Source organism: Mycetomoellerius zeteki, unplaced genomic scaffold, assembly GCF_001594055.1.
Source record: "Mycetomoellerius zeteki isolate Tzet28-1 unplaced genomic scaffold, Tzet1.0 scaffold287, whole genome shotgun sequence".
Lineage (NCBI taxonomy): Eukaryota > Metazoa > Arthropoda > Insecta > Hymenoptera > Formicidae > Mycetomoellerius > Mycetomoellerius zeteki.
In genome coordinates, this window is record NW_017257268.1 from 163,225 (window position 1) to 176,996 (window position 13,772).

Here is a 13,772-nt window from a genome sequence, read left to right on the forward strand (position 1 = left end):
GGAAGAATCGCGCTGGACACCCTGTATAATATCATGCCCTGACTTAAAACACATATATTTGGAAAAACGTTTCACACGTTATCTTCGAAAAACGGAATAAAATCAGAGTCCTATGCTCAATGCTATTATTTTTTACATTTCTTCTCTCAAGATGATGATTCTATTTGCTCATCATCTCAGTCCTATTGCTCGTGGCCGAGCGTGGTGACTTCTCTCGTATGCCTATGATGCGCAGGCTGGTTGTATACAGTCATATGGGACCCACAGTTTAATGTCGATTCCGAACGACGAAATTTTTATTAGAGAAGTGCTCTTGGCAAAGATACTCTCGGTGGTTTGCCATTGCCTTCCGAGAGGAGATACGAGCGTATGAAAATATTTTTGGTTCTGTTGGGAATCGAACCCGGGAATCTCTAGCATAACAGATTACTGCGCTGTCTGCTATGCCACACTCGCTCACTCTATCATAATATTAATTAATTATTTATTATATAGGGTGGCCGATAAAAATCATAATAATACTTAAGGGTAGATTTTGTTTCATTTTGAAATAAAATAAAAATCCTAATATTAAAATGTCAAGGCTATAAAATAATTTTTTAATTGTGAGCATTTAAAACTAGTGAATCATATCGCTTAAAATTCGCGCGTTCAAGTATTGTTGATATTTTACGTTATACCACACTTGAACGCGCGAATTATACCCTATATATTTTCATGAATAAAATTTCTCAGAAAATTGAACTTGTATAATACATAATCAATAATATTGATGCAGAATTTGAATTTGTCACATACAATATTCTTAAACTTTGAATAGAAATAAAGTGTAGATATAGTAGTGATAGAACTCAATGGCATAAACCTTTGTTAATTCGGTGAGCTCTCCAGTGATTGAATCTGCTTGAAAGTGCCCAATGTTCAATCCCTCTGTCATAACAATGATAGAATCTCTGTTCTGATGATACAATAAGCAGTGCAACACTGCGCCGTCAGTACTAAGAACTTCCTTGCATTGTCCTTGAGCGTCAATAAAGTATATGATACCATTTACAGTACCAATATAAAACGAATGATTGTCCCGTTGTATTGGAACTGCTGTTGGTGCAGCTGTTCTTGGACGCCAGGAACTGAACATATCCCAGGCTCTATCATCACCAGCCACTGCTGTCTTTGCCAAACCACTGTAAACGGATTAGTTGACCAATTAGTATCCAATCAAATAATCAAGAAAGAATATCATCAAATGTTTATCTGTAAATTTTACTTAAAATAGCTTTTTTGAAATTCGGTACTTTTTATTTTTATTATATTAGCTTGCAATAATTATAAAATAGTCTATACTATTAGAAAAATAATACAAGTTGTTTTGTATAATTTAACCTGTTTTTGCTTATAAATTATACCTAATATCAACAGCTGGTTTTGGCAAAACTGTCCTAAATGCAATTTGTGAAAAAGATTCTTTTAGTTCATGATGAAATGTCATGAATAGTTGTCCTCTGGAGTCTATCTTCCATCCAACTATAGATCCACCAATATCTGCAGATACTAAGCAACCACCATACTGACTCCATTGCAGAATCATGATGATATCTCGATGAGGAGTTACTATTACATTGAACTCCTGAGTTCCAGTGTCCCCTGGCCATACCTAATAATTTAATATATTTTTTTATCTCAAGACAGACTTGCCTATTGTTTGCCTTCTCTAGCTCGAAATATTGCAATACTAACTCGTAAGTCTCCATTTTCCCATCCTGCCGCTAGCCACGTCTTCTCCGGATGCCAGCCAAGAGCGGTGACTTGTGCCACTGTGTGTCCTGGTGATTCGACATCCTGCACGAGTTCACCTTGATCATCATAGATAATTACAAAGCCACCTTTGTCTTGAGAATATGCAGCAACAGCTAATAAGGGATAGTTATTGTGCCAAGTTGCGAGAGTGCTTATTGAAGCACTTTCAGGATTTTGCACCCGTATGTCAAAATACAAAGTCATTGTTTCAATATATTAGAGTATACACTCATAGAGTATACACTCATCGATTACAATTTAACATTATATAAATTAGTATAAATAAGCGCAATTACACATACTATAACACTCGTTTAAAAAAATATATATTTCGCATATAATATAAATAATATATAAAATATATGTTAAAGCACTTGAAACACAATAAAATAATTCTTTCTCAAATCGATAGAACGCAATCTATCTCAGTTTCTTCCAATCTATATTTATGTTGACACTTGACAGTTACCATCCGTTGCCTTGGAGATTCAAGCCCACGGCACATACAAAAACGTAATGGCTCCTGCACACAGAACGCGGCAACGCTTGCTGCGCGACGGAAATTGGCACGATAGCCAATCAACGTCTCGCTTGCTCGGAAATGATAGATATATAATTTTCACCGCGCGACAAAAGTTGAACTCAATCCAACTTTTGCCGCGCGGCGAAAGTAGTATTACATTATTCCTAACCCCGGATCTACAATAGGTGTTTTAAGCCTTAAGTCGTAAGAAATTGATAATCATAGTCGAATTCGAGGAGAATAATCGACTATGATTCGTCTATTTCTTATGGCTTAAGGCTTAAAACTCTATTGTAGATCCGGGGTAAAAGTTTTGCAAGATGAGGCCGACTTATGTTTTTTTTAAACCAAAAATTACGAGCGTTCCGCCAATTTCTCATTGTGCCAATTCCGCATTATGGGACCGCGCCATTACCCTAAACGAGTGCGAAAAGGTCAGAGTATAATCGGCACGCTTTTAACTACCAAGTCACACGGACACGGGCTCGCGCTTGTTTGCCACCGATTGCGCCAGGCCGCCGACCGGTGGCGCTGATCACGTGCTGCAAGCGGCCCGGAATTCGCCGGAATCAGTGTGTTAGGTATGCCGCCTTTTTAGCGCATGCGCACTACAGTACTAGTGAGTTCTAGAGAAATCCAGTAATGTAAAGGATGAAGAGCGCGGGGCCAAATAAAATGTTTTTTTATCGTAATGTATTTTTTGTATAATTACTATCTTGATCAAAAAGTTCCCGGAATTACCACCAGGTGATGCTCTGAGTCAGCTGATTTGAGTTCTGTCTTTTTGATTAGGTTGCCACATCTATCATTGACATTTCCACCAAATTTTATCGCCATAGCTTGACATTTGTAAAAGTTACGCCGTCTTGAGTACATCTACCTCTGCACGTGTTTTCGATTTTTTACAATTTTAAAAATGGAGTTGAATTTACAACATCGAGTTTGTATTAAATTTTTTGACCAAGAACGAAACGAATACCATCCAACAGCCATCGAATTCACCCGATATGGCTAATCGATGGGGAGTACTTTGAAGGGGACAATATCACTTTTGATGAATAAACTTGTATTTTGAATTTTCTGAATGAATTCCGGGAACTTTTTGATCAAAGTATTCCCAAATCCTATTATTTTTAAATATATTCTTTATTTTAGTAATGTATATATAAATTATTTCATATGTAATAGTAAATGTATCTATTATTTTATTTAGTTTTATAATACATTGCTGATTTTCCAAAAAATTTTATGTAACTTCATAAAAATGTCAACATTGGGCACCTGCAGGACCCGTAAAAATCCGAATCTAATACTGCAGTGAACTATACTCGAACGCGCATGCGCTAAAAAGACGGCATACCTAACAACACTGATGTCATGTTGTTAGTACAGTATAGTATACGTGACGGGAACTATAGACTTTCGGTACTGGCAGTCAACTGGCAGTAATATACGAACATGGACCCTGTATTCATCGCAATGATGCCTTCTTCCGCCGGCGACACGAGGGCGAGGTGTCGGCAGTGACCGGCTGAGTTGGTGTCTGTAATCCGTGATCGGCTCGTACGGAAGCTGACGGAAGCTTGAAACGTAGTAGGCGCGTGAGAACAACACGAAAATTGAAAAGAGAGTAAACGAGAGCACAAAAAATTCAGGATGATTCAGAGTGTCATTCTGTGTCATCCTACGTATTGATGGTCCTCTACACCGCATCGCACCACTCCCTCTCGCCATTGCTCGCTGCGTTTCTCGGGCTTCTCCTCAATCCGCTGCGGTTAACAACGGTACCTCCGCTCGACTGATCACCACTGATCGCATTTTCACATTGTTCGCACGCGATCGGAAAGAGCAAGCTTACACTTACTTACGCTCCTATTCTCTCCCAAGGCCCACTCTCTTTTCCATGTCAACAACACGCGCGTTTTTGCCAAGGCCAGCAGCGAGTTACACTCCTCACGTCGTTGTCATCCTCGAGAAATTGTTATCGTACACGTCGCATTCGCGCCACTGGGGGATCTCGACGAGAATCGCCGACGGCATCGAGCGACGGGAGTCTCGAAGGAGAAGGACGTCGTGCGATCAGGTCGACGACGTTGCTCCTATCAACCTGAGATGAGCGACCATGGCTGCATACATTTGAATAATTTTAAAGCAGCCAAAGGTATCCAGCCGTATAAAGTAATACACTCGTTTTTCGTGACCAGTACATCGACCGAGGCACGCGTCAGGAAGGTACGTCAGTCTTTTTCTCGCGTTCTATTCGTGTGGTCAAGGTTCTTTGTCACGCAAGTTTCGGGAGATCTTTTACCTCGTTCCTCTACGTCTTGCTTTTGCATTTTTATTCTCTCTCTCTCTCTCTCTCTCTCTCTCCCTCCCTCCCCCCCTCATATCTCCCCTTTCTTTCTCTCTTCATTTTGTTGTACCACTTTTTGTGTACATACATTTAAAGGATTATTTATACTGGCCATATATAATCTGTTAATCTATACCGTAATCTACAATCTAAAAATAAATAGAATAGACTAATGAGAGTCAGCAACGATAAACGGCGCAATTACTTAGTGAATAATCAATACTCAGAAATTGCATTGATGTCTTCTTTATTTGAACGTTTCAACTCTCTCTTTGGAGTCCTCCTCAGCAAGAAAAATACAAGAATAAATAGCTCACATGTCCATAATGTGTAAGTCACTCTCAAATTGACAAAGATGAAGCGTTGTTAATCTGACATTTTTAGAAAAAATCTCATTAGAGTGATAGATGAGTAAACAAATTTAAATGATTTACCATCACGGAACATGAAGCGTATCATGAAGCTTTGTTACATAAATTGACTTAAAAAGTAAATGTGTTAAATTCAGATATAAAGATCACACATTTTTAAATACACGTCCGTGTACGACGACGAGTCGCTCAGATATGAAATATTCTCGAAACAAGGAGTCACACAGTAAAAATATTAAGGCAAATTCGTAATTATTAAGAGACAAGTCACATGTAAAATTGTTGTTACATCAATCCGATAAGAAACGCAATAAAATATTGTATAGGAATTAAAATTGTAAAAAATATTAAAAATTGTAAAATAAAGAATTACATAATAACAGGAAAAGAAAAAGAATAAAATCAATATTGTTGTTAAAATTATTACATTTTCGTCAACCAATAAAAATTTTTGTCAATTGAATTAATAAGCTACAAATAGATATATAAATAAGTAAGTTATTACACGAGTCAGGAGAAATTTTCAAGTATGATGCAGTCCTTCGGTATCCGAACGCAAATTAAGGCCATTCTTTTGCATGTGTATGAATGCCATTTCCGAAATCAGTCTTTTGTTCAAAAATTTTTCCTCTAAAATTTGGACGTTTTCCTAATCAAAGTCATGTGAAAATTCAATACGATGTTCAGTAATTACAGAATGAGTGTCAGCGTTTTTCATTGGCAGAACTAGTACGCACTCAGTGCACTTTAAAGCCGTTGTACAAAAATCGGCGTTTAGATATACGTTTAATAAAAATATAGAAACGAATTAAACCGCGAAATATTCAATACATTTTATTGTGCTATTTGATAAAATACACAATGGGCATTTTATCAATTGAAATATCTTACTTTTACATTTAGATTAGAATAGTGTACAACAGCTTTAATGTGCACTGAGTGCGCACTAGTTCTGCCAATGAAAAACGCTATCAGTGTTCCAATTAATATGTCTACGATGTTCAGATATTCTGCTGGACAGTTTCCTGTATGTTTGTCCAACATAAGAGGCATCGCAATCTTTGCAACAAGTCTTACAGATAATATTTTTATTATTAAATTTTGGGAGAGTGTCCTTTTGTATTTTAATGAATCTATTTAATTTGTTATCGCTGAAAAACGCTAATTTCATGTTGGAGTATTTACGATAAAAGTTTTATCGATAAAAGCGCGCTTTTATTTTTGAAATTCTATAATATGCGTGACGTAAAGTATAGTATGTTAGCGCGCTAATATCATTGTAAGCATGTTCTGAATACGGGCCATAGTTTAGTTGAAATGTATATACCATAGTTTTTATTGTTTATACTAATGTATAACTAGTTCAATTAGGCCCTTTGTTGCTCGTGGTTTGACGTATCTATCTAGTTTGATTTGTTGTTACAATTCGAAGCGGATAATGTCTATATAATTTTAGTTTATTTTATTAAATGTATTTAATATACGCGCCTATCTTAGGAATAGGCGATACGCGTATCGATACATTAAACATCATTTGAAAATTACCCTTTAGGTGAAAAAGGAATAATTTTTTACAAATGTTCGGTTTGAAATAGCCTCAAAAATGATTTCTAATCGATATTTTACAAAATATGAAATGAAAATGAAATTATTTTACTGCGCATGCTCAATATATATAGGGGAGAGTGGCCTAAATCGGACCTATTTGCAGTTTTTGCTCTCTATAAGGCGTAAATAAAGTCTGATCGTAAAACCGAAGGTGCCGTGGAAAGATCATTTAATTATTCATTTTTACTTTAGACCATTTTGACATATCTCTCACCTGTGTTGAACTATAATTAATAGAAAATGTAAAAAAAGCTTTTTTCGGTCCGATTAGGAATCAATGATTCCAAATCGGACCATCCCCTGGTTCAAATCGAACACTTCTATTTTTATAGACTTTTAGATAGAATTTTAAAATATTTTAATGTATTTTTTTTGTTAGTATTGAGTAAATACGAGTAATTTGACAGTCAAAGATAAAAATTTTATTCAGAAAAAAAAATTACTGACAGTTTATCTTCTTGAGGCTTCCACGGGTGCTTTCTGTATGAAGGTTATCCGTTTCGCGGGTTTTCTCCGTGTCCAAATCCATTCTTGGAATGCCAACGTTTCGTGAACCTTGCAGTCCACTTCATCAGGGCGAGGAGCAGCCTGATACTCAGTATCCTGATACTCAGTATACTCAGCAGCCTGATGACAGTATCAGGCTGCTCCTCGCCCTGATGAAGTGGACTGCAAGGTTCACGAAACGTTGGCATTCCAAGAATGGATTTGGACACGGAGAAAACCCGCGAAACGGATAACCTTCATACTGACAGTTTATATTATTAGAATTGAAATCAATAAAACTCAATTAATCTGAGTCTGATGACTCATGATATTTTACTGATTTAATTCCTTGAATCAGATCTGGGTACTTATTATGGAACATGTCGGAATGAATTCCGATCGGAATAATTCCGTTTTCCCTAGAAAACACAATAGAAATCTAGGGAATAATTGAATAATTCCGATCGGAATCTATTCCGATTTTTTCCATAATAGGTGTCCTGATCGGCCGATCACCAGTACTACAACCAGGTCTATCTACTGTACTGTCTGATTTGGACACGGATCCTTTCGAACTTTTGAACAAATTTTACAATAAACCCCAAAAGTTGTCCGACCGACGGTTTAAACCTCTTGAATGTTACTAAAAATTCATTTTTATGTAAAGATGAAAATGAGAGATACAACCTCCAATGGCCTTGATCTTGACAAATGTTATCCAGAACATAATCCTGAACAACATTCAAGAGGTTTAAACCGTCGGTCGGACAACTTGCGTAATGCTAATGCCGACTGTACTGTAACTTTCGAACCTTATAACTCGAAAAATACTTAATAAAAATTAACTTAATTATAATATTTTGGAAAGCTCTCGAGATAAATTACAAGAATATGTAATAAAAAATAGGGGTCCATTTAAAAAAAAATATTAATGACCTTGACCTGATTTTGACAAGGTCACTCAAGGTCAAGTCCACATTTCCATCATGTGTCCCCCCCTTCAAGCCATGCAACTTTCGTTCGAAAAATTTTTCAATAAAATCATCGATTGGCGAGATAATCGACCATATCACTTAAAATGAAACCCTGTATATATTACGCATATCTAAATTTTAAAATAATTACTTTAAAATCAAATTTTATTTAGAGAGAGAGAGAGAGAGAGAGAGAGAGAGAGAGAGAGAGAGAGAGTTTAGATTTACTCGTTTGCTTAGTAAATAGGATAACATGTAAACGTAAAATAATTAATATCAGGGATTTTATTTTGCAGGCTGTGAGTTGTTTATGTCACACATGTAAAACTTACAAGGATCGCCTACATTCTTGTCTTCATTGTATATTTTTTGGTTGCTATGTAAAAGGTCACATACAAGAGCATGCAAAAACAAAGAAACATTTTCTAGGTAATGGGATATTTTTCAGTTTAGATTTATTTCATACATTCAAATATTTTGTTAAAAATATATAGATATTATATAAATAAAATTATGTAATGTGAGTCTTTTAATAGTTTCATAGTTAATCAATTGCCAGTTTTTATATCGTTTTATTTGTTTCGTTTTATCGCAGCCGTTGATCTGTGTTACGGAAATATTTTGTGCTTCCAATGCGGTGATTATGTATACGATAGAGAGTTGTTAAAAGTGGCAAAAACGCAATGGAGCGAGTTGGCAAAATCCTTGAGCTTCGGAGAATTCTATCGTGCATGGGAACCCACGCAGACGGAGGCAGAGTTGCTGAGAAATCATCCGCGCCGAAGACGCGTTGTAGAAAATTCCACTATAGGTATTGAAAAAATTCGGTAAATGTAAAAAAGCCACTTCCAATGACCTTGACATATGTTGTCAAGGTCATGATCCTGAGTGACCTCCGACAGATTTTAGTTGGCGGTCGTCCTTTGTTAAAAAGTTATTAACAAAAGCAGTTTGAAAAATTATATCCTTTTTCTACTATATAAAATAGAAATTTTCTACTTTAAAGTATATTTTACAATTTTCTACGCGAAGCGACTCTCAGCTTGGGGCGCCGACTTCCACCCGAAGCAGGGGGGGAAGTGGGATGAAAGTCGTTTAGCGTGAAAGTCGTGCGGCCCCAACAAACAGGGGGGATGTGGGACGGGAGTTGCTTTGCGTGGAAATCGGGTGCCCCGAAGCAAGGTCAGAGATGAAAATAAGTTGCTTTAAAGTAAAATAAGTTAACTGCTTTAAAAACAAAAATTATATGGGAAATTAATGTTTTCAAAGACAATTTTTGATTTTAGAGCAGGAAATCTATTTCCTTGATCTTAACAATATATGTCAAGGTCATCGAAGGTGGATTCGTTGTTTTCAATATATTGTAAGAAATAAGCGACAACACGAGAAAAATATCAGGGCGCTCCGAGATTCGAACCGAGACCTGGTTTCCTCCGTGATGGTAGACTTCCGTCCTGCCACTGAGCCACACAGCCCTGACGCTGATGGTTTCTCTGTTGTGCCTATTTCCTAGTAAATATCTTACAATATTTACCAACAAAAATTATATGGGGAGAGGCGGAAATGTGACGTTATTTTTTAAACTTTTTAACGAAGGACGCCAACTAAAACCTGTCGGAAATCACTCAGGGTCATGATCTTGACAACATATGTTATTGAAAGTGACACCCCTTTTCTATATATTTATCAAAAATTCTTAAACTTATTGTTAGTTTAATTTCTAGATCACATTGTATAAGTTAAATAAATTTTATTTGATTGCATACAAATGCAAATAATGTTATAATGTTATCTTCAGAAAAATATAATTCGACAATATTACAATAATGATTTAAATATTATTCTTTGTAGAATAATGTAAAAATTAATGCTATTTTCAGGTTTAAGGGGACTCATCAATCTCGGAAATACTTGTTTCGTAAATTGCATCGTACAAGCGCTTATTCACACTCCACTGTTACGCGACTACTTCCTTGCTGACCGTCATCACTGCCCGCAACCGAGTCTCTGTTTGGTCTGCGAGGTATCCCATTTGTTCCAGGAGTTCTATTCCGGCAACAAAGCTCCATTAACGCTTCACAAACTTCTCCATCTGATTTGGACCCACGTCAGACATCTGGCAGGCTATGAGCAGCAGGATGCCCATGAATTCTTCATTGCTACACTGGATGTCCTTCATAAACACTGCAAAGCCACTACGATACTGGTCAAAGACAACCCTCATCACTGCAAATGTATCATCGATCAAATATTTACTGGGTGCCTTCAAAGTGACGTTGTTTGTCAGGCTTGCAAGTACGTTAATTTCTAGATCTCTCTAAGAAGGTACTTAATAGATAGAGAAGATATGTATCATGTAGAAGTTATAAAGTATTTAGGTACACTAAAAAAATAATTAAATTGTGTGATAAATGCATAGCTTACTTTATATAGAAATAATTATTAAATCAGATTAAGGAGGATCCCGATTGACCACAGTGTTACGGTTACATAGCATCTAGTGCCTAGAGCTTCTTCACTGATCGAATGCTGTTAGTGACTTGTGTCTAATCGCAACGTGGTTAATCAATATTCATCAGATTAATATAAAACTTCTCAAATAAACAGTTATTTTTACATTATATTGTAAAAATAACTATTTAATATAACAAGAATTTTTATTATATCAGACTTAGCTTTGTTATTCTTCATTTCCTTTTCAGTGGAGTGTCCACTACAATAGATCCATTTTGGGACATATCTTTAGATCTAACTTCGGCAGCTAGTACCTCTGGTTCTAATACACCTGGACCACCCACTTCCTTGTTAGATTGTCTGGAAAAATTCACCAGAGCCGAGCATTTAGGTTCTAGTGCAAAGATAAAATGTAGCAACTGTGAGACTTACCAAGAAAGCACAAAGCAATTAACGATGAAGCAATTACCGATCGTGGCGATCTTTCATCTAAAGCGCTTTGAGCACTTCATAATCCAGGATAAGATTTTTAAAAAGAAGATCTCTACATTTATCTCATTCCCGGAACAACTAGATATGACGCCATTTATGTCGCATAGACGCAATGGTAACAACAACAGTGCTATGCTAAATGGTTTGTCGAAAAACGGAGAAGATATGAGTTTTAACGACAATAGGTAGTGATATCTCTTGAATTACAATTTTTTCTATTCTCAACTATTATTTATGGGTAACCAATATTATATTGTTTCAAAAGAAATCTACGTTGAATTAAAATATGATTGTTGATAATAGGTACTCTCTGTTTGCCGTAATAAATCATGAAGGTTCTTTAGAGACTGGGCATTATACAGCTTTCATCAGACAACAAAGAGATCAATGGTTCAAATGCAATGATCATTTGATTACACGGGCCAAGTTGAAAGATGTCTTGACCAGCGAAGGGTAAGATAAAATAGGGCGATATTGAAAGTGGATGAGAATGGCTACGTTTACACCGTGCGTTTAGTCCGCGACCTATACGATAGATGTCTTTGTTTAACCTACAGGATAAAGAACTTCTATTGTATAGGCCGCGGCCTAAATGCACGGTGTAAACGTAGCCAATCACCTGGATTTAGATTTTTTTATTTCTCAACGAGTACATTGAAAAGAAGAAGATATAAATCATTCTTTTAGTCGCTAAATAAATTTTTACTTTTCAGGTATCTCCTGTTTTATCACAAGCAAATTTTGGAATATGGTTAAAATAATAAAGTCTGAAAGAGAAAAGAAGATATGAATCAAGTCATGTAATTAATTTATTTAACAAAGAATTAAAAAATTGCTGCTGAAGCTAGACGTCAGTGACACTTTATGTTTATCGAATATAAATTATTGTCACTGTCGCTTTATGGTTTCCGTTGGCGCCTTTTGTATTCGACCAGGTATGTTGTCTGACATTCCCGGTCGATATCTACATGAATGTAACGTAAGCGTAGATATTAAGATTAGCTCAATTTTTTTAAATCGACCGATCGTAATTTTTGTATACCTGACCATTGTTATACTCCTGTTCTGACATATATGTTACACACACACACACACACACACACACACACACACACGCGCGCGCGCGCGCGCGCACTATAATGCCAGGAATGGGCCTCGTATATATTTTCTTCTTAATTTCTGCTCTTGCCAGCAAAATATTTATATTCAATCTCCAAAAAATCATACCAGAGCAAACGTGTGGTATTGAGTTGCTGTTTAACTTCGGATTTTCTAATATATCTAATATGTTATTAATTAATTTACAAGAGCGAGAAAATAAGAATTTTCTATCTTTTTACGAATTAGGCTTCCGAATAATTGCAGTTAATTAATTAATATTACTGGTGCAGAGCAATTGAATAAAATCTTGTTCACAGAAAGACGAATAGATCCCTTTTTATATTAATTAAGGAAAATAAAAAAAAGTTTTTGAACTATGGAATTCAATATTCCATACCAAACAATCTGATATTTTTCAGTGCGTGATGTATGACTGTATACTGATATGATATAATTTATCTAATATCACCGACAAGATACTATTAAAGATCGCCGGTCTTACGGAAGTTCGCATGACTGTTAAAATTTAAGTGATTAAGAGTAAGAAACTGATAATATAGTACTAATTTCATGATTTATTAGTTTCGTAAACATGTATATATATATATATATATGTTTAAAATTTATAGCGAATTCGGCAGAATACACTAGTGCACATTGAGTGCGAACTTTTCAGTGCCATTCGGCTTTTGCGCACTGTATCAGTGCGTTCAGATTGTCGTATTCGGTAAATGAAAACTTATTCATGTCAGTGTAGTATTGAATTTATATTCGGACCAACTAAATGAATTGAATGAGTTAAAGAAATGTTGCACTGACATTTCTGACAGTGCAGTTTGACATAGCACCAAAATGGTTCTGCATTCACACCATGTCAGGGCAGCATCAGACCAGAGTCAGTGCATGTGTGCTGAATTCGCCATTAATAATACTCGTGATACTCGATTTAAGTAAGTCACAGTTTAAAAACTGTGATTTCAATTAGTATAAATTTATAGAGCTCTCAGTATATATATATATTAAAAATAATATTACAATAAAACCGGGAACTAAGAGCTATACACGATTGTTATTTGTGTATATGTTAATAATACAAATTTATTCTTGCTATATACATACATTTCAATCGATGTTTCGGCTGCTACTTTCAGCCATCTTCAAGATAATTAAAAAAACCTGAACGATTAACAAAAATTCAAAATTAAGTGCTATTATTGCAAATGTAGGTACATTCCAAGGTTGCATTCCGTTTCACGCATGATGCATCTTTTATTCTTATTATTCATCGAATGTTAAACAAGGATAAATGATGCATTATGCACATCATGCGTGAAACGGAACGCAGCCCTGCAAACCTTGAGTGATTCTCTATTAGATAGTGTGAACCACTCTTCTTAAACAATTTTATGGTTGGTAAGATCGGTTATACTGAAAAAATGGAGGTGCAATTTTTCAATATAACCGATCTTACCAACTATAAAATTGTTTAACTTTAAGAGGGCCGGCATTTTTGCCTTGAAATTTTGAATTTTTTTAATGTAAAATTCATGTATATATTAAAAGTTTATGTCACGAGGAGTCGACGAATTTTCCGCTGGCCACTATAGTGGCCA

At 35.8% G+C, this 13,772-nt stretch overlaps 2 protein-coding genes across 3 annotated transcripts in view; one reads left to right on the forward strand and one right to left on the reverse strand.

The window, feature by feature from the left end:
• Window positions 1-2,079, reverse strand: part of rempA (intraflagellar transport protein rempA) — a 22,040-nt gene extending 19,961 nt beyond the window's left edge. For both annotated transcript variants that reach the window (XM_018450573.1, XM_018450572.1), the window contains exons 1-3: window positions 1,738-2,079; window positions 1,407-1,654; window positions 866-1,184 (exon numbers count right to left, since the gene is read on the reverse strand). In XM_018450573.1, coding sequence (XP_018306075.1) covers window positions 866-1,184; window positions 1,407-1,654; window positions 1,738-2,001 — 831 coding nt within the window. In that variant the 5' untranslated portion in view covers window positions 2,002-2,079. The remainder of the gene's footprint in view (window positions 1-865; window positions 1,185-1,406; window positions 1,655-1,737) is intronic.
• Window positions 2,080-4,052: 1,973 nt separating this feature from the next.
• not (ubiquitin carboxyl-terminal hydrolase nonstop) lies at window positions 4,053-11,854 on the forward strand. Its single transcript, XM_018450577.1, has 7 exons — window positions 4,053-4,552; window positions 8,409-8,541; window positions 8,708-8,923; window positions 9,993-10,407; window positions 10,815-11,243; window positions 11,362-11,511; window positions 11,772-11,854. Exons 1-7 carry the CDS (start codon window positions 4,433-4,435, stop codon window positions 11,812-11,814), a joined length of 1,506 nt encoding a protein of 501 aa, XP_018306079.1. The 5' UTR covers window positions 4,053-4,432; the 3' UTR covers window positions 11,815-11,854.
• The last annotated feature ends 1,918 nt before the right edge of the window (window positions 11,855-13,772 follow it).

Bases quoted from the DNA above. Each gene is read 5' to 3' on its own strand.
- not (XM_018450577.1), top strand. From the start codon at position 4,433: ATGAGCGACCATGGCTGCATACATTTGAATAATTTTAAAGCAGCCAAA. The intron at 8,542-8,707 runs GTAATGGGATAT...GTTTTATCGCAG, and splicing joins AACAAAGAAACATTTTCTAG to CCGTTGATCTGTGTTACGGA. The intron at 8,924-9,992 runs GTATTGAAAAAA...TGCTATTTTCAG, and splicing joins TGTAGAAAATTCCACTATAG to GTTTAAGGGGACTCATCAAT.